Genomic DNA, 21859 nt, shown 5'->3' with positions numbered 1-21859 from the left:
GAAGTAACCCTTTCCGTTTGCTCAATGGGTTTAAGATACAGAACAAGAAACTTCTGGCAAATATAGGAAAAAAATAACATTCTAAGGGTAAACTTGAGTGAGTGCCACTTGACTGTCTGCCTCAGCCAAGCAAGAGGGAAACTGAGCAAAATAGGGCCTCATTCAGAAATATGATGCTCATTTGGAAAGAGTTTTTCTTAGATGCAGATTAAAAGCTAAATACATAAATACACTCCTCTTCTTTTCATCCTGGCAATCCAATGAGCTGTGGAAATTTATGACATGACAGAGATAAAAAGCAGAGACATTATTTTTCACATAAACAATCTATAGCCAATCGAGGAACCTTTCCTGAAACAACCAGCTTGTGGATATTTTATTAAGAGGTCCTATCTCCAAAGCCATTTTGCCTTTCCAAGGATGGCAGTATTGTGTATTTTCGCCATTTTTTTCTTGCCTCCAAAGAAATCTGCTCAGAAGTAGCTGTTCTTCATATATTTTCATCTACACTTCTCCCCCCTTCCTTTCTCTCCCCCTAACAGGGAATAATTTCCTTATTTATTACTTCCTTTCCTTCACAGAAAACCAAACACTGAGATTCTCTCAAAAGCCTGATATTTCCTTCTAATTGCGACCCAGACAAAAGTGCTATGAGCACTATTCTTTGCAACATTTCATTTGGACTTAGAGACTCCCACATGGGCAAACCCCCCAGGTCAAACTATGCAGATATCGGAGCATTTCAGAAGGAAAGAGAACATTGTATAGGATCTGACAGGCCATTAGAAGCAGCTAATAAAACTATATTTTGTTTGTAGCGATTTGTTACCAACCCATATTACAAATTTGCCTGCTTTGAACTTTACGGGAACATTCATGCCAGGACTTTTATATACAACGTGCGAAGGAAGTGGAACTATTGAACTGTTTAGCTCTGCTTACTGTGACACAAAGTTGCCAGAAAATCTTCCCAAAGGGATGACACAAATCAGCTTTCAATGCTGTAGAAGGTGGTTAAGTCATATTGAAACCCATGAAATGGGTAGGTTTGGGTTTTTGTTTTGTTTTTTAATCAGTACCAGAAAGATCATCCAACATTTATTGCTAAGTTTCTCTGGTTTTAGATATGCTTATAAGTTCGCCATATAAAATTCAGAGATGTTATGACTTTCCTTTCTTAAAGATTTCTGAATTAAAAAAACAACACAAAAGACATTTCACCCCATACTAGTTTGGGCAATTCTCTTTTTCAGCCTTTCAAAATGGTAATTTTTTTTTGAGTGGATGAACCTGTTTTTTGAGGAGGGGTAGGGGGAGGGAGTTCTATTTTTTTTTAAATCTAAACTTTTTCAAAGATGAACTCACCCAATAACGACATTTAAATGCTAATTCACAAATTAAGGTATGTGGCCAAATATTCTGAAATTCACTATTAATGCTATCAACCCGTGGTTAGAATAATAAATATACCAAACACTCAGCAATACATATACCCAACATTTTCTTCAGATACCACGGTGAAAGGGGTAGACAAAGGTTACTCAGATGCTGAAATTTTAAACAGTTTACATAATGCATATCACATTCAACAAATCTGCAATGAAATTATTAGATCAATGCATAGCAAGTAACTCTAAACGGCGAATATTCGGGTACGTAGAGGTAAAAAAGCCCTGCCCACAGTTTAACAGCTACTAAAACAGTTACATTTACATTCACATTAGCTGTTATTTATATAACTGGTGGTCAATATCCATTTCATTGCTTCCTCTCCCTATCCCCAAAAAGCATACATAAAATTTAAACCAGATGTGAAATATATACATCACCAGTCACTGTCCTAGGTTTTAAAAATAAAACTTTTAAAAGGCTGTAAAAGAAAGACTGATAACACAAAGCCTACTGCAAACCATTTCTGAATATTACAGCCATGAAGGTGATCAGAACTGCAGAAAAACCTAGAGAGAAAGAGAGGCTGAGTTTGATCTGCCTATCAAGTCATGTTGTCACAACATGAAACAATTTTATATTACCTTTCTATTTCTGAATATTTGATTAACTGGGTATGAACCGCTCTTCTCCTTTTAGGAGTTGATGACAGTGTCACGTGTCATTGGAAAAAATGCAGTAAGTTCTTAGATTTCACATACAAACTTCAGTTTCTCAATAAGTTAAGCATACTTAAGATACCTGCTCTTCCAAAGCATCCCTCTACTAATTTAAAATGATTATGTGCCCACTGAACTGTATGAACTGTCTTGGAAACAATTCTGTGCAATGCTGTTCAGAGCCACAAATAACTTAGTTTAATCAATTTGCCTTTTTTAACCTGAAAATATTTCACCTGGTTTAAATCTGTATGGGCACATTAAGCTGATTTACTTGTTATGAAACAACCAAATGGGACAAGGCCAAAACATACTGGCTAAAGACCTCCAAAGCACAAACAGCTATGATAATTCTGCTACGCACATTAATTTTTGGCACCTCCCCCCCCCATACAGAGAGATAATAAAGCTAGCCAAGATTCAGCACAATCTAACCAAAATGCTCAAATGATAACCAGCCCTATACCAGGTACTAGCTATCATTCCAGCACATATCTTTGTAGATTGTACTAACGAAATAGAATTTAACTTGTCAAAAACTATATCAAGTACCTTTCCAGATGTGTTTTAACTACACTGACAACAAACACATTGTGTTTGAGGTCTGAAAGTAATAAATCATGGTGGCAATAGTTTCCTCACTGCTGCCATAATATCACTGAAATAATGCTAGTTCACAATCAAAATATCTTGTGGGCAAGAAGCCCTTACAGATGAAGGCAGACATTAAAAAGACCCTGAATAAGACTCATTTGAAAAAATGCAAAATTCAGAAAGTTAAACATCTATTCTCTCCCCTCTACACATGCACAATTCCTCACAGATGCATACTCAAATCTGTGTACAAGTTGGTAAACTCTCTGCACTCTGGATTGCTTGTCAGCTATTAAGCACAATCATACCCAAATCTGAATCATACACTAACAAAAAAAATCATTATTTTTTAAAGGGCAAGGATGTAGTAACCATTAACCAAAGTCTTACCAACTGAAATATTTAAGACTTCCTTTGAAGGAATGCCCCAGACAACATATCAATCACTCATCGCCTGCTCTTCTCAACAGATGGAACCAATTGTAAAACCAATTATAAATTTGTCAATTTGCATTCCCAAAATCTCACCTGCTTATTATAATACCAGAAAGGTCTTTATAAAATACTTTCATTTTAAAATGTACTGCTTCTCTATAGCAATTACGTTAGTTTCTTACTGGTAAGCTTGATGGTCTTTCTTGTTGTATGAGGTTTAGATCTTCATGGTTGGGCTTTCCTGGGGCCATAGGGGGTTGGGATCGGGTTCCATAGCCTTCCTGAGACATGTCCTGAGAAAACAAAAGTATAAACACCATGTGGTTATTCACATGCCACCCTAGTCAATTCAATCCATGTGAAGATAGAATAGATAAGTAACAACTGATTACTAGTCTATGGGATTTTTAAAAGACAGATCTCATTTCTTGACAACAACAAACCATCCACGTGTCATTTATCCCTTAAAAGCTTTATAAAGAAATCAGTGGCAGTTAAATTTACCATAAACAGGCAGAGGATTGTGTGCTTACCTGTGTTCCAATACCACAAGTTAAAACAATTATGTAAAAATATTTTTTTCAGGATATAGAGAAATTAAAACATTCAGCAGATGCTTAGACACAACAGCAAGTCTTGTAGTGATAATGAATCAGAAGGAAGATTCTACAACGCTGGATTTGAGAATCTACTGCAATAATTCTCTTATATCAAACTCCGATAATGTTTCTAATTTCCCCACCCACCATCAATACTCCCAGCACAGCTTTCCAATGCAAACTATTAAACCATGGTTGCAGAGTACTTTGACTACGTGAAACATGTATTGACTTAAATTTTCACAAAAGTAGTATACTTGTTCCAAAGTGGCTCCCACATCTGTTTAAGCATTTAGTGAAAGTCAAGAAGCCTTTCTCACTGTATGCAAGTCTGAGCAGTGTTATGCAACAGCCTAGGATCACACACCTCACATAAAAACAAAACCTGCTTACACTTAACAGATACTTCCACAAAAAATCAAGGAGACTGACAGGATGTTAAATACCTATCTGAGCATGTTTAACGCTCAGCTTTCCTTGGCATGGCAAGTTGAAGAACCAGTTTCTGATCGTCGAAGAGAAAAATACATCACACCTGAAACAGTCTGTATTCCCCCCCCATTTTGTTTGTTTCTCCAAACTACACAACAGATTGCTGGCTTAATTTGGTTCATTCCTCCTCCCCATCCTCTAGTTTTGATAAACAACTGAAAGAAAACAATTATTTAAAAAAAGAAAAAAGACTGCAGCTTTGGCTTTAATGTGTACAAGAAAAGCTTTACTTCACCCCCCGCCCCCCCCCCCCCCCCACACACTGAAAATGATACTGCTGCTACTTTTATAAAATACTGTTCATGCGTTCATGCAGGCAAGATCTTCTGATGCCATAGCTGCTACCGCCAGCATCCTGACTTTACAAACTAGCTGGCTAGAAAAGCAGCAGTTTTCAGTCTTTGTTTTAATGGCACTGCAATGGAGTTAGTTAGCTGTGTTAGTTTGAAGCAGGCCAGGTAAATTTCAAACTTATACACTAACTAAAGTATGTGAGAGTGCGTGTGTGTAATCACACCACTCTCTTGTTAATCTATAAGGTGCAAACCTATCTACCCTGCCTTCTACATTAATGGTACTGACAGAAAAGTCAGCTAAAAACCATGCCAGCCATCTCCATGTTTTTGTACATCACTGCAAAGATGTTGGGGGGGGGGGGGGGGGGAAGGAGAGTTCAAAGAAAATTCAACAAGGTTAAAGAAAACAAAGGCTAGCAAAACTGATAGCATGTAAACCAGTAAGCTGGCCTATCTGTAAGCATGTGCCAAGTAAAACCAAAAGAAACTTAAAAGGCCAGCATTTCAATCTGGTTACCAGCAGAGGGTAACAATTAGGCTTAAGGGTGACAAAGGCTGATGACTGAATGATTATTATCCACCATGCCCCCCTCTTCCTTTTCCACCTCCCAGATTTCCACTTGTCACACAGCTCTCCTGCTGCGTAGACCAGCAGGTTCCTGTGGATTAACAGTGAGGTTTAAAATCAACAAATGGCACAAGGCCTCCATTCAGCAGCCTTCACCCTGTTACAAAAGAGCATAAAGGTGCAGGACAGCTTCACAATAGGCAAACAAATGAGCAAACCTCTGCTTTCCTTTTTATTTAAACACACACACTATTTGTTGTCATTGCACAGGCATCTATAATAAACCCAGGTTAGAAAACAGTAGCAATAGTGGATTTCCACTGTGAATTCAGCGCTCTATTCCCTTTTCATTTTCCCGTTAGAGCTAACAAACAAGAACCTTTTTTTTTCTTCTTTTAAATCTCCCTAGTGGCAAGGAAGATAAATGGGATATTCAATTTAGGAGACATCATCTCCGAAACAAAGTTATTCTTCATTCCAAACAGACACTGCAGCATTAGGACAATTTTCCTGGGAAATGAAACATGTTTTATGTTTTGAAAAATCAAATAAGAGTTATTAACTCTTTATAAAAGTACTATCTATGCCTGTTCCAACATGTTTCCTAGGTTTATTTGAAAGATCATTTCCTACTGAAATTTTGTGGAAGGGAAGCAACGTGCTTTCACAGGAACACAGACAGCTCAACTGAACTGGTTCTTGTTTGGTCAGTAAGTGACTATCTAGAGGGCTGCCTTCCTTATGTTGAAGAGCACATGAAAAACTTTGAACTGAAAACAGCTGCAGTTTTAAAATACACTATTTAGCCACATTATTTTAAATATGACATCAGGGTTTCCTATGATGGCCCACCACTAGTGCTCTTCTATTCTGATCTTGGAGAGCTCAAATCTAGATTGAGGATGCATTAGCAGACAGATATGGAAATGAATACTGAAGACATCTGTGCCAATTAAGCAGTGGACACCTGTGTACTCCAAATAGGACTGAGACCACCTACTCATTTAAATACACACCACTGACAATTTGGGAAGCAGCAATCTAGAGGTGGAAGACACTATGATAGCATTATGAATTTCAAACAGAGGAGACTAACTTTGTGAAAATTATCTGTTTTACAAAGCTGTAACTGGAAATCTAGAGAAATAATCCAATGTACAAATTGGTGTTGGCTTTATAATCAAAGGAAAGAGTTCAATTTCATTCTCTCTCTGAAAAACAGGAGGGGCGAAATCACTACTGCTTCTTAGAAGAGATCTTGGGCAGTTACAAAATATTTTGAATGCACAGAATATAAAAAACAGCTAAAGCAGACATTGGCAGAATTAAGAGACGTGATAAAAAAGGACATATCTGAATAGAATATTGTGTCATGGCACTAGAAATGCACGCAAGTGGAGTTTTCACTTTCGGTTTTGAGAGTGCAATGCTCTATTTAGAATTCCTCATGTTGTTTTTTCAGTCAAAACTGTAACCACCAATGACATCCGTTTGCTAAACAAAGCTTATGATTTTTGTGAATTACAGAAAAAAAATTCCCATTGAAGGACAGTGTGCATTCGCCAGAGAAAGGAGAAATGCCTTTCTTTCTTTCTTTTTTTTTTTTTTTAAATAGTTGGCTAAAATTTCCACTTGCTCAGACCTACCTAAGCCTGGCACAAACCCAAATGTACTACGGCTGTTATAAGATAAACTACTGGCAATCCTAACATATCTAAGAGTAGGGTTTCCTGATAAGACTTGAGGAAAAGAAGTGGGATACGCCTTCAAAAAAAGAATAATATCAGTATATGATTCATTATACTATTTTTTTCATGGTTAATTACATTATAATATCAATATTATTAGTAATTATGATGATGATAAGATGTACATCCCACTATCAAAAGGGTTCAGAGCAGCTTACAATAAACAACAACAGACAGGATTACTCAAACAAGATTCCAAGGACTCCAAGCACTCCTTCCCCACCCAAACCCCCCAACATAAGAAAACCCATATGTCCTAAAAGCAGCTGAACTTCAGATTTCTTAAAATACACAGATTTTTTGGTTGCATCTTTTCTAATTGCCAAGGTGAACACAATGCAAGAAACATCAAAAGATTACATACGCTGCAAAAGGTAGAGAAACAACTTAAACATACATATTTGAACAGGGACGCAGAACGCAGTTCATACACATTAGTATTAAATTTAAATAGCAAACTGCATGATAGCCACACAATCGGGTACGGTTGTTTACTAGGTGGCCATTTCCCTCAACAAACATCTACCTGTTATACTTATTCAAAGAAATTGTTTATTCCACCCAGCAAAGTCAGTCATTTATGTACCCTGAGGACTATGGATGTTTGGGAGAATGCATGTACATGAGATACTCTCCCTTTCTGCAGCTGTTCTGTAATTCTTTATCATTTAGTAAGATATATTATATTTTCCTTGTCTAAAAGACTCTGTTGCATAACAAACCAGCATGAAAGTTTGGTTAGTCAACTGCAATGGAACCATTTGAGAGGCCAGCAGAGAGATGAGCTTTTATGCACACAAGGTTAAGAAAGTGAAAGCATAGCACTGATTAACTGGACCTAGCTAAAAGATGTCAGAGGTGCACTGAAAGAGATTTTGGGGGCCGATACTACCAGCCGATTTAAGGAGGCAAAGCAGCTGATACCGATCTGATTTGCGATACAATAGCTGGTAAGTCTGTTGTAGTGAAAGGGGAGGGGGGAGGAAAGGAGCATGGGGGGGCAGATCAACATCCCCCACAGTGAGGGAGAAGTGGGGCTAGGGTAGGCTCTGCACAGCCGGGGTGGGCAGGCGCAGGACGGAGCTGTGGCTCATTTGGGGGTCAAGAGGAGGAGGGTAGAGCCACAGTTCAACTGCCCCCATCCCCTGGACGAACTGTGGCTCTGTCCTATGCCCGCCCTGCCCCAACTGGGCAGTGCCTACCCCAGTCCCAGCCCCACTCTTCCCTCAACACAGGACCTTTCATCTGCCCTTCCCTTCCCTCCCTCCTCCCCTTCCACCACAACAGACTTACCAGCTGCACGTAGCTAGCTCTCCATGCTGCCAGGCTCTGCTCCTCGCTGCCTGCACGCTGTGCTGTGGCTGTGTGCAGGCATAGGCATTTACTGGTCAAATTATCAGCCATATTAGGCTGATTTCCAGTATAGTCAATTTTCTTTATATCGGTGTCAATCTGAAAATCAGACCAATGTATCAGTGCACCTCTAAAAGATGATACACCTATAGAGTATATTCTCTCATTCTCTGTATGACTGAATTAACTGGTGATGTTCATAATGGTTTCATGAGAGGGGAGGAATATAGTTCTGCAGAAAGAGAAAAGGGCTAATTATAAAGCAGATTAAATTATTTTTATTAATAAAATGGAAGCATGATGGAATGAATCTTTTGGGAAGACCCTATTTAAAGAAAAGGCAGGTAAGAAATACCACCTAGGCTTCATTTTATTTTTACTGCAGCAGATTTTGTGCAACTGAAGAGCCCTGATGTTTCTTATGAAGATAAAGAGGACACCAGATAAATAAGAGGCCACAGAAGTGGAGTTACTTATAAGAAATGTTACACTAGACTTCCACTTTAAAAACCCATTAAAAACAATTTCAGATTGTGTCCTCAATTTAGTTGGTTGAACCTTAGAAGATGTCAAATGTACCTTGAAGCTTTGATCTCCACAGCAATATTTTCAACAACAAAACTGAAAGCAAAGGTAAAAATCTGTTCTCAAGTCACCTTCAAAATGGAGGTCAGGACTCAGGATAACAGTAAGGAGTTGCATATAGATACCCCTACTTTGCAGGATCATTTCACTCAATTGTGAAAGGATTCAATGTAAGAGAATCAAAGCAGGCCACTTATTAGCAGGTAAAAGGATACTCATTGTGATTACTTCTCAAGGCACTCAATTCAGTCTGTACAATGACACATACAATGCTAGAAGTAGATATATGCAAACACATGCTCCCATCTCTTCATCTTCCACTTCAAGAATAACGTTAAGAAGAAAAGAGATTATTTATAGGACAACCAGATCTGATCTAGTATATCTCCACATACAGCCAACTCTTATCCAAACCGTGAGACTTGCATTACCTCTACAACTTGCTCACCATTTGTCAGCACAAATCCTAAAACTGACTGCCACACCATTTTTACCAGAGGGCAATCAATCATTCAGCTGCCACCAGATTAGTACAAGCAGTGGAGGCAAGGCAATACTGAAAAACTGTCATATCCACACCTTTAACATTCCAAATGAAAAGGAGTTAAAAATAAATACATTATATAAGAATATGAAACACAGGCCAAACCCCAAATATTGTTGATCTTCCCATTTTACAAGGTTGATGGTGTTCTATTCTTCCAAACATTTTTTAAATCTTGTGAACTAAGCTAAAACAATGAATTGTAACTTTTACCTATCCATGTACGCCAAAATGTAACATCTTTGGCACGATGCCAAATATTTGGCACTGAAAAGATCCATCCATTTCTTTTCTGCCCTATTTCCTTGGACAAAAAACTTCCTTAGTATTTGGACACAAAGAACTACAAGCCAGGAACAGGCCGGGGGGTGGGGGGGGAGGAGAAAGAGAAAATATGCTCCTGCTCCTAAAAAAAAAAAACCATTTTAAAATGGGATGAAAGGGACTTTATAAACTGGTGCCTCAGATGGCAAAATTACTTTTGGAAGCGGGGCAGGGTAAGATTCTGGCATTCACCTATCAGAAGCAATCTCTAAAAACAGAGAACAATAAAAAGTATGTAAAAGAAACAAACAGCCATCATAGAAGGGCTGCCTGCTGTATCATTGGAAGTGAAGGCACTCTTGAAAATACTTAATTACAGTGTGTCAAAATGACTGAACAGAAAGAAGCCTGCCAAGATTCTTACTCCCTATCACAAGGTGACCAGCTCTTTAAGAGCATTCAATTTTTGCCTAACACATGACTATTCAGTTGCCTCTAACCCAGACATTCTCAAACTATGGACCACCACTGATCTGCGAGTTCCATTCCTGCGGTCCCCAGAAAGGTGACCCAAGGCTAAAGCTGAAAAACATTACACCCGACTTCCCAGAACTTTGCTCAAAAAAACAGGCGCTTCCATCACATTAGAAAGGTAAGACTACTGATATTAAAATATGAGTTGAGTGCTTTGATTTGTAGAACCAAAAAAATTTAAGTGGTCCACCCAGACCCTCAGCAAGTTTCAAGTGGTACGTGGAAAAAAAAAAGTCTGAGAACCACTGCTTTAACCTGTAGCTCCAAGGCCAGGGACCAAATTAATAAGGAAGAAAAAACATAAAACCCACAAGTAGCTCAAAATTACTTACCTGAGCTGCAGAGCAGGCAAGCACATACCAAAATCTGAGGGTCAAGCAAAAAACCCAGTTCACAGATAGGGTGTCAAACATACAGCCCCCAGAGCTGCTCTATCTGGCCTACTGTACTACCAGTTAGCAACCGAAATTCAGAGGTATCACCAGGAGAAGCAGCCTGCTATAGAGTCCAGGCCTATTGTACATAGCAATCAGTGGCGGGAGGACAAGTGAAGGCTGATACAGCCCCAGTTGCCCTCCAGACACTTTACCCATTGGCACTGCCATGGTTCTACCTCTTTAGCTGCTGATCCTATGCTGGAACTGCCATCACCTTGTACTCCGTGCCAGAGCCAGAGATGTCACCACAATGGAGCTGGCGCCATGTTATGGAGTACATGGAAGCCAGGTGAGGTTTGGTATTTCAACAGGGAAAATCTTACCAGGAAAGCCCCAGGAAAAAGTCCCAGGAAAAAACCTACAAAATCTTCTAGCCTATGTATCATTTTCAGACCAGAAATCTATGCTAGCGTTTTGGGGTTTTTTGATTTGTTAACACAAAGACTTAAGTAAGCTTTTCATCCAAGATAGCTACAGTTTCAGTTTCCCATTCAGGAAAGATTTTGAAGTTAAATTTTGAAGTTTTAGAGAGGTACCCCTGAGAACCACTGCCCTAGGCTGGCAGTTCAACAACATTTTTGTTCTCTGGACCCAGTCCTTCCTACATAAATCTATACCCATACATACACACATACATACATATGAATAATAACTTGCAGCGTTTAGTTGTGCTGACCTCACTTTCCCTTATTTTGTTGGAAGAAACCATTCACCCTGACATAACAGCAAGTTAAAACCGGGTTAAGGATTCAAATACAGCAAACTAAACAAAAACTTCACAACTGCTGAGCAAGGCAGAACTAAAAAGCCTCCTGTTTTTTAAACTTTCTTGCTGCACAAGCAGCGAGTTTGTGGGTCTCAGGGACCCAGGTAGCATCCTGTGCTACACTGCCTGCCACCAGGCAGAAGACTCTCTCTGAAACACAAGGCTTATTCACGTAAATGAGGTCACTGCAGTGCCCCAAGCTTACAGTAGAGCTGAAACCCTGAAGACAGCTTACTGAATAAAGTGAAAAGCTGCACCAAGAGCAGCTGCTTCAGCTGCTTCCTTCAGGCTAATCAAGCTAAGCACCCAAGGATACTATTTCCTTACTTAGGAGTGGGGAATGCTTTTTCAGCATTTTATGAGGCTGACTTTCCTTAACTATGCAAGAGAGTAAAGCCAGGACTTTTATAAAGATTCATGAAAAGCTGTAGCTGTGTAGAAGGGATGAGGTAACACCAAAAAAGCACCATCAAAACTTCAGTTTATTCAGCACAGATAAGGATGTTGAGAGGGTTTTTGTTTGTTCCTTTGAACGTGCAAAGCAAATTACAACCACCTTTAAATCACAGACTAGGAGAAAACTCCCCAACTCATTCTTTACTGCACCAAAGCAAGAGTCTTCTAAAGAAAGCTTATAAGGTTTATCTGATGTTTAGTGATAGGAGAATCACTGGGTGAGGCAGTAGTTTTTGAAAGTCTCATACAAGTCTGTAGTACCTCTACTCAAGGAGGCTCTCTCAATTGCTCAATGCTGTCTGATTATGTTTAATTGTGGGTGTGGCAGTTCTGAGGCTTTATCATTTCCTCTTGCTGTAGGATCCCTGAAGTCACATGGTAACTGCTGCATAATAATCTTTTAGTCCAGCCACTAAACAGGTGGGGAGTGTGAGACCGTTCAGGGGAGTCAGAGAATAAATTTGCAGAAAGAAATACCCAGCTACAAAAGCATTTTAATGCTCTGTATAAATAACACCAACAGAAGCACACTGGTTCTTTGATCTTTGAAGCAGAGCATTCTTCTTCATCACCACCCCCTTCAAAGTGTGGACCCAAGGAATTGTGGGGGGAGGGGTAGAGGAAAGGGCATAGGAGCAGGAGGGAATGCAGATTTCAAACAAACTATGGTAAACCCTCATTATTCAGAGTTTTAAATATTCACGAATGCCAAACCTGCATTGTAATACACTTAAAGGAGCTCCTCTTGCCATCGCTGCACTCCCATCATCACCAGAGCAGCCGTGTCCCCCCAGACGGCATTCATGAACACTGCCTTATTTGTGGATTTCGCCATTCGCAGGGCATACAAGAACGTATTATCTGCAAATGGTGAGGGCTACCTGTATTTGAAACTACTGATGTCTTACTGACCCTCACTGAAGACAATCTAAGTCAGTGCTTTTTCATTAAGGAATGGTGAAGAGACTGCTGCAAGTTACAAGGTCTGGCAAGAAGGAAGGATACTATAATACACAAAAGCTTATCTAAATCTATCCCAAATATGCAGATTACGCTCCAATAAACGGTATTGCTCACAAAACCTTGCTCTAAAACAGGGGTGGGCAAAATATGCCCCATGGACCAGATCCAGTCCACCAGTTGATTGCATCTGGCTTGCTAGATTTTTCTGATATTGGTAAGTGAAGGATACTTGCCAGTTGTAGTGCTACGTATAGTGTTTGAACAATTGAGTGTTGCCCAAATTGAGAGGATTCAGAACTGATTTGGCTAATTTGGTCTGGGACACGAAAAATTTTTCAAAAAAGAAAAAATAAAGCAGCAGTGTCCCCATCAGTGTGTTTTCTCAGTATGGTCCATGTTTTATAGTCATACTCAGTGCTGGCTACATTTAATCAGCTTCATAGTTGGTTTCCATTACTGAGCACACGTTGCTTTTGGCAACAGTTTAATGATGGGCAAATGTATTTAGTGTCTTATTTTGATAGACAATGTATTTAATGAGGTTTGCTTGTATGCAAATATAAAATAAAAGGGTTTTCGCCCTCCATGCTGATGGGAGGAGGGACCTTGTCTTGTATTCAAGTAAATACAGTATGTATGGATGTTGGGTTTTGCAAGGGTATCGGACAATCAAGGATGGGGAACGGAAATGAAGACAGATAATCTTATCATTCTTTCAGAATTAGAATCAGTGTCGATGAAGTAGCCCAGGGGTGTTCATCCTTTAGCCCAGGGGCTTTCAACATTTTTTAAAGGAGTATACCCCTCCTATGGGTACCCCTTCTGGACTGCACCCCCTTCCAGCTGGGCAGTGGGGGGGGGGTCTGACGTCAGTACCCCCCACCCCACCCAACTGGCTGCACAAAAGTTTGCAGGGGAGGAAAGGGCTGTGGGAGGGGAGCAGGGGTGGGGCTGGAGGTGGGGAAGAGGAGGCTGAGACCCAACAGGCCGAGCCAAGCCATGCCAAGTTTAACTCAAAAAAGCCAACAAATAAAGACAATCTGTTGATGCTCTTAATAGTTTATAACTTTATGCTGTATTCCTTATTCTAATTTCATTTAATTAGGATTTTTTTAAGATCTGTAATGTATTTATACATACTTGCTCTTGAATGAAATTACAGACAACTAAGGCTATGTTCAGCAATCAGATAAGTATATCATGACCATGAAGGCAAGGACTACTAATGGTCAGGCAACCTCTAAAAACTCACTACTTTGTTTACTCCATTCTTCGAATGCCAATAATTAACCTAAAGTTACTTCCTAGGTATTAACTGTGCTCTTAAAAAAACTCAAAAACCCACTGATGCTATTGTGCAGCTGAGGACAGGCAGAAAGAATCCCTGATTGCTAATATCCTTTAAAACAAAATCATTTTTATCAGTCTACATTCCAATAGTTTTATTATCAAGTTAATTAATAGACTCCTGTGCTAATATCTAAATGCTAAGCAATTAATGGCACTGAACTATAAATGGCCCTGTCTTTGCTCTTGCAGGAAATTCTTATAAAGCAAATGCAGTTCTATCACTTCAGTGATTGAACACAGGCTTTGCAAGGTTAATATTCCCAAGCAGTTGCAGAATAAAGAGCTGTTTTAATTAACCTTCTGTGATTTTAAATACTTGGAACCAGAGTTTAGAAACTTAAAATAGTAATTCTATAACAACACCACCACCACTTCGTGGATCAAAGCCAACCATGAACCTGATCTGAGAACTTCATTTAGTTTTTAGAAATACATTCTCCACAGTTTCTAATCATTTAAGATGGATACATTTTCACATTTTTAAACCCATAACAAGGGTTTAAGTATAATATACTACATTTTTTAAAGATTTTAAATACTTCTGTATGTACTTTTTCAGGGTTATTTACTCACAAATTCTAAAAATAAATTTCAGGCTGTAAAAGTGATCAACTGTAGTGGTCTCATCTCACTTCAGGACTTGGCAGGTAGAGAAATTGTCATCAAGTGAGTTAGGTCACTCATTGCCTAGCAAATCTACAAAATAATTGCATATCACTATCCGTCTATAGAAGAACAAAGAAGAAAGCATCAGGTAATCATTTTTGCACATATTCAGTTTCTTTCTGATCCAACACAATCTCACTCCAAGAAAGGTCAAATCCATTCTGCCTTTTATTTTTATTATTATTTTTATTATTTCAGCCTCCAGGTTTAGGGCTGTTTTATTTACATTTAGCTTATGCAACACGTTTTCAGAGAATGTAAAAAGTTAATGCATGCTGCACGCAAATAAGATGTGGGAACAAGGAACAGGTTACTGTGAAGAATGGTTTGAAGCAGGGTTGTGTGTTGAGTCCAATATGGCTAAGCAAGAACTCCTTTTCCCATTCCCTCCTACATCTTTCAAAGAAGTGAAGACTATGTTCCCCACAAGCAAAAAGCTTAAATTAATAGAAGCGTTAAATGTGGTTAACCGATTTAAATATCCTGGCTCAGTTATTACAATTGATGGAAGACTTGGAGAAAAACTGACAAGGTTAGAGCTTGCAAGGTACTTTAATAGAAGTGTTATGTGGGGTGTGGAACAGAAATGTCCTCAGGGAAGCAAAGTTATTGGAATGTATAGGAGGGCATGTTGCACTGAATGGCAAAGATGTACACCGAGGGAAAGAGGTCCAGGGAAAAACCAAGAAGAAGATGAAAGACAAAACCTGAAAGGACATTCTTAGAAGAATTGGTTTCTGCAGGGGAGAAAAAAAAAATCACAGCAGAAAGAGTCGTAACATTGGAAGAAACATCTGGAGTTAGCTTACTGCCAGACTCAGTGAGATAATGAAAACTGTGATTGACAATGCTGATGTAGTATTTCACTAGCACCCAAAAAACCTACTCAAGACTAGGACCCCACTGTACTAGCCAGTGTACAAACATGCACAAAGACAGACTCTGTTACTAATGTTAACTAAAGGCTATCATGAAAATGGTACAAAAGAAAACAAAATGACTAGGATAAGAATTTCCAAGATTGCCAAACCAATCCTCATTGTGTTCTGATCAGCCTTATTTGACTACCCCACTACCCAGCCTGGTTTGACTACCCAGAATACACGCACAAAAGGAAAACACCTACAGCTCAATTTTGGTGCCATACTGGTATACACAGTAATTTCCTATTTGCTGTGATTCAGAGATATCCCTTCATGATTTAGGGCCAAGAAAGGCTTCTCTGGCCATAAAAAAAAAAAGTAGCTACATCCGTGCCTCATACCTCCACAGATGCATCTGCTAGTCCATATCACCACCACATTCCTTTCCTGGTGTTCAGGTTTGAATTTGCAGGAGTCTCCTCACTTACATTTCTTCCTGCATCTATCCCTTTAGGTTACTTCATTCTGGAAGATAGCCCACCGAGTCTGACAAGCTAGCACCTGCTATGATGTTACAACACAGACATAACTCACTGAAGAAAAAAATGGGAGTTTAACACAGACGCTGAAACAATACAAACCATAGACAGGATATACTGAAATGTGCTGTATAAACATACTATTCCCTCAGTAGACAGTAAGTCAGCTTTTTCCAGTACTAGGGCAAGATCTAGTAGAATTGGAAGAATCGTATTACTGAAACGGCCAGATCTGATTACGCCATTCTAATTAGTGGAATAACCAGACAGATGCTTAATATTTTTTTTTGGTAATTCAGAAGTTCTCCACACTATAACACTTTACAAAAGCAACAGTCTTACTGACTTGGAGAAGGCTGCAGCTGGGTAAGTATCTAAAAACATTGCATGAGTTTAAACTGCATCATAAATCTGCCTTCCTTGAAATTAAAGAGCGAGACAAAGAGAATCTACTTTAATTTTACAGCATGTCACAAGTGTGACTCCTAAATGTCCATGGTCAATTTTTTTTAAAGCACTTTGGTAGTCAGAAAACAGAAAGCCAACCTGACAAAATGACAACACTCTTTCTGAGATACTGGCTACTGGTGGCTTTTCCAGCCCTATTTCTGTGGAACCAACAAAAATTAGACCCATAACAAATACACAGATCACTGGGTGAAATGCCCCACTGAAACCAGTCAGACTTCTGCTATAATATCAATACATTCACTGTTTTGTTACCTTAACTTACTGTTGCTTGTCTACTGTAGAAACATGGACTAGCAATAGCAAGATCAAGGTATCAAAATGCTTTTATGCAGTTCTTCTTGCTGTATTTCTCTGGCTCCAGTTCCAGTTTCCACAGAAGTCAAACTGAAAAGGTTGGCAGCAATATGCACATCTGAGTGAGAACTTTTAACAGCGCCACTCAGCTGTTGTATAGCTGTTTGCTTGCTAAGCATCAGAAGTGCTGGTTTGCAAAAGCCAACCAACAAACACACAGTAAAAGCAAAAAGTTGTTTTTGGGTTTTTTTTAGTGCTTCACATCTCTGGATGAACAGTTTAAAGTAGCTACTGCTTCTCCTACTTTTAAAGAAGAAAAATAAATTGCATTTCCTTCTAAAATGTTAAAAATAACCTTAGCATTTCACAACATCGATAATACACTTCCAACATTGCAGTTAGACAGGACTTTGGTACTTCCTGGGTTGGTGAAACCACAGAAGCTTTGTAGCTTGCAATACCAAGAACCACCACACATCTTATAACTGATAAATTTATGCACACATGCATGTCTCCATATACAGAGAGTAAAGGGCAATAGGCTAAGAATATTTTATGATCATTTTAAACCACAAGGTGCTACATGTGTTATATGCCAGGTCCCACATACTCCGCAACAACTTTGACCCAATTCTGCATAACCCTGGAAATTCTGCACCAGTGGAAAGACAGACAGCCGGACAAAACAAGGTACATGATGGCAGGGCATAAATGTTTTTTCATAAATCATTCCTGGCTTTAAATGCTTGTGAACAATACAACCAATCCTAACTCACAGCAATAAAAACCTTCCATCATGCCATCCTTAACATGTAGGTTGAATATTTACAAACACACATACATGAGCATGTAATATTAATGCAGTTAAACCTACTGAATAAAAGTACAGCAAAAGGAGCAATGGTAAATTAATTACATTTAAAAACAAAAATTTCTAATCCATGTTCCCTAAGCTCTTACAGTTATTAATATAGGGTTTTTCACATTTTAGACAGATTGCTGAGCTGTATTTTGTATGTTGCATTTACAGTTATATTCCATAATTAAAAATGACCATATTTACTTGAATCTAAGACAAGGAGTTTCCCCCCAGTCAGCATGAGGTGGAAGAACCTAAGTCCTGGATTGGAGTACCAGCCTGGGGCAGGCAGCAGCTCAGCTCTGGCTTTGACCCCAGCCTCAGGGCCAAAGCCAGAGCTGAGCTGCCACCTGCCCCAGGCAGGAATGGGACAGGGAGGGAGGTGGAGGGAGGGGGACACAGCCAGGGGATAAATCAGAGGAAAACATGGTGGGGATGGGGAACCTGCCTCTCCGCCCCTTGTCCCCCATGCCTGTGCCTTCCCCTACCACCTGCATACAGGGCAAGGGCAACGGCAAGGGTCACAGCATCTGGAAGCAGGAACAGGGCAGGACACACACGTGCACGCATATACATGAAGCAGGGAGCATGTGGCAGGGGTCTGGCTTCTCACCTCCCACTGCTGCAACTTTAAGACAACCTTCCACTAATTAGATTCTAAACATTGAAAATTATAATAAATGTATAGTTGTCCATGTATTGAATCTAATTATTGGGGTGTCATCTTAAATAAAAAGCTATCTTGGATTTAGGTAAATATAGTATGTAAACACTGTTATTTTATCATATATAGTTTTCATTGCTCATTTTATTGTATTGTTTTGGCAAATGCTGTAAATAAACTACTCCCCCTATATGGGTGCCCACTTAAATAAAAATGTACATTTACAAGACATCTATAGTGACCCGACAAATCTGATCCACTGGTTTTATGTGTAGAATGCTGCAAACTTTGCATTAAAAAACAAACAACACACTAAAGAGTATTTACAGTATATGGGGAAAAATAATTAAGTTTTGTTTAGATTTTAAATATTTTATTTAAAAAAATTAATATAATCAGATTTTACCAACCTGTTCCCTTTTATTGATAAACATAGCCCTACTTAGGGGTGCACCGATAAAGACTTTTTTTGACCAATACCAATGGTCAGTACTGACCTGATTGCTGATATACAGCCAAGCAGCTTAGAGAGCAGTGCCGAGCTGGTAAGTCTGTTGAGGGGGACGGGGAAGAGGGGAAGGGCAATGTGGGGCAGATCGAGGCCCTCAAGGTAAGGGAGAAAGTGGGGCTGGTGCTTCCCAGCCAGAGTGGGGCAGGGGACCAAGCCATGAGAGGCTCATCTGAGAGGCACAGGGAGGAGGGGTGGTTCCTGCCCCTGCACACACCCCCAGGGGGAGGCATGGTGGGCATTGTGCCTCCCAGATCTGTGCATAAGGTGAGGGTGGGCTGCTGCTGCACGCTGGGGCCAGAGGCAGTGCCAAGGCCACACTCCAGGCAGGCAGTGCGATGCTTTGGAGGACGGCTATGGGAGGGGAGGGGGAGGAATGGAGAATTTTGGGGTGGCTACAGCCTACCCTGTAGCCCTCCCCTCCCAGGACCACTGCCAGGCCCAAGCACGGCTCTAAGCCCAGCTCCCCCGCTGGGAAGAGCCCAGTGCCACCCCAGGCCCGAGAGCGTCCTCAGCCCATGCACAGATCTGGGGGGCACATGCTCCCCCATGGGTATGTGCAGCAGTGAGAGCGCCACTTCTCCCTCCCCACGCCCCCCGGACGAGCCACTTGCAACTCCATCCACTGTCCCACCCTGGCTGTGCAGCGCCTGCTCCTGCCCTATCCCAGCTCCACTCTCCCCATCACCCTGGGAACCTGAATCTGCTCCCACCATGCCCGTTCCCTCTCCCCCACCTCTTCCCCCCTCAACAGACTTACCAGCCAGATGCTGCTCTACACGATGCTGGACTGGCCCCAGGCATGCTGCAGCTGCGCTCATGCTCACAGCATTAATTGGCAACATTATCGGCCACATCAGCCAAAAGAAGGTGATTGCAGATAATGTTAATTTTCCTTTTATCAGTGCCGATACTTTATGGACTGATGTTTTGGTGCATCTCTAGCCCTAAATGCTGAATAACTGGACTGTCTCATTAAGGCATTGGGTAGAATCATAGTAACTATGGCCGCAAACCTCAAAATGCATATGCAGCCTTTTAGGGGAGACAGACAGACAGAGAACCTTGCCTAAATGCTGCATACAAACAGCCTGCCTCAAAGACCTGCCACACTTTTTTCTTAAACTACCAGTGCTGCAGTAGGAGAGAAAAGATCAGTTTACTCCTACTCTGTTCTAGAAACGCACACAAAAATCCTCAATACCTATTTAAAATTAAAAACCCCAAATGGCATCAATGTAATACTAACAAGTGAAAAATAAAATACTGTTTTCATTCAACTAAGGCTGAGTCCATTATTAGCTAATGGCTCCATTTCATCTGTCAAGCAAATGTTGTCACCCCCAAATCCTAAAAATAATACATCTCAAACAAAGACAGGATCTTTTTTGTATACACATATTACATAAACAGGAAAATACATAAACAAGTCTGTTTCAGAATCTAGCTAGAAAACATAATAATCCAAAATATACATCTCACTACCTTAACAAAATAATGTTTAATGATGTCAGTTTAAGCTAGCAATTACATGACATTCTTGAGCAAAATATCACTTTTACTCATTGCAAAAAGGTTTAAAGCTGCAAAAGCAACTGAAGCATTTATTCATTTATATGCCATTTCAAAATGAAAAACAGTGCCAAAGGCAACGATTGTATTGGTGTAGCATATTCCATTTAAAAAAAATAAAGCGCTAAAAGGTAAAATAAAAGGCATCCCATGTGCCAACTGGCAATATCTAATGATCAATGAATCTGTTAGCTGCAATAAACTTGGTTAAAACAAAGCACTTCCTTTTAATGGTTTTTACACAGTAGACACCTGAAATGAACGGGGGCGACTGCTGATGTCTCGCACTATTTCTTTATACAGCAAGCTGTGCTATATTGCTGTCAACCACCCCTCATGTACCCACCCACTTAGCTCCTCCCCCTCACACACACAATCAATTTAACACAAATTTAAATAACTTGTACTTCTACTGTTCAAGTAAATTCCACCCCCCTTTTCTTATGCAGGAGGAGTGCAGTTACCAGACTGTCGGAGACAGTTCTCCAGATTATTTTACCCTTTAGTTCTATTGATGACATAGCGTGTTGCATATGAGTGAATCAATGTCTTAGCAAAGGAGCAATGGTTTCACACCTCAACAATACGTGAGAAGTGAAGAAGAGAGCTGACTGAAAAGCATAACATTAAGTGCTAAACCCAAGTACAGAAGCTCAGCTATATTCTGACTAAAAGAGGTAAAAGAAAAAAAACCAAAACATTTATCTGAAATTTCTTGTCTATTTTCTTCTCTGCCCTTTCTGGCAATAAAATACTATTGCATAACACTGCAGGATTCTACCTACAAGGAAGAAAGAGTGGGGAAAAATTCATCACCTAGCCAGAATAAGCCCTAGCTTCATCTACCTTTTCAGTTTCAGAATCTCCAAAACAAATACATTAACATCAAAAAGGGAAAGAAGAAAGGAAATTGGTATGGGAAAATGACAACAATACCCAACCATTCTAACAGGAAATACTTTTTCTTAATTCTCTCTTCTTCTCTTACACATCATTTTCAATTGCAGATAATACAATAACAGAAACAGGTGTATTTACCCTTCACACAGCTTAAAAAAAAACATTTCCATCTACTTCTTACTGAAGTTGGAAGCATGCTGCAAAATTCTGCCAGCACACCTACATTGGTTAGGACTATGAACAGGCACGTACCTAGCTGATATAGCAAAGCTAGAAAACACCCCCATCCTAACCGAGTGACAACAAAAGAAGACGGTTACCATTTTCTTAGTTTCTATCATTTAGGGAAGCAGTGCAGGAAAAAACCCAACCAAACAAATAAAAAGCCTTCTGCCGCCACATGCCATATCTCCAAAAACAGGCAGCATATG

At 39.8% G+C, this 21859-nt stretch overlaps 1 protein-coding gene across 16 annotated transcripts in view; it reads right to left on the bottom strand.

The window, feature by feature from the left end:
• The window catches only part of ARID1B (AT-rich interaction domain 1B), a 446992-nt gene that overhangs the window by 301524 nt on the left and 123609 nt on the right, over nucleotides 1-21859 (bottom strand). For 8 of the 16 annotated variants that reach the window (XM_090041894.1, XM_090041757.1, XM_090041776.1 and 5 more), the window contains exons 4-5: nucleotides 8134-8292; nucleotides 3320-3430 (exon numbers count right to left, since the gene is read on the bottom strand). In XM_090041894.1, the coding sequence (XP_089898020.1) occupies nucleotides 3320-3430; nucleotides 8134-8292 (270 nt within the window). The remainder of the gene's footprint in view (nucleotides 1-3319; nucleotides 3431-8133; nucleotides 8293-21859) is intronic. The other 8 variants (XM_090041795.1, XM_090041831.1, XM_090041849.1 and 5 more) reach the window with 1 other exon arrangement.

The sequence above is a fragment of the Crocodylus siamensis genome, chromosome 1 (genome assembly GCF_052110815.1).
Source record: "Crocodylus siamensis isolate JL-2025a chromosome 1, ASM5211081v1, whole genome shotgun sequence".
NCBI lineage: Eukaryota > Metazoa > Chordata > Crocodylia > Crocodylidae > Crocodylus > Crocodylus siamensis.
The sequence above is the reverse complement of the archived record's forward strand: the minus strand, read 5'-3'. Positions and strand labels throughout refer to the sequence as shown.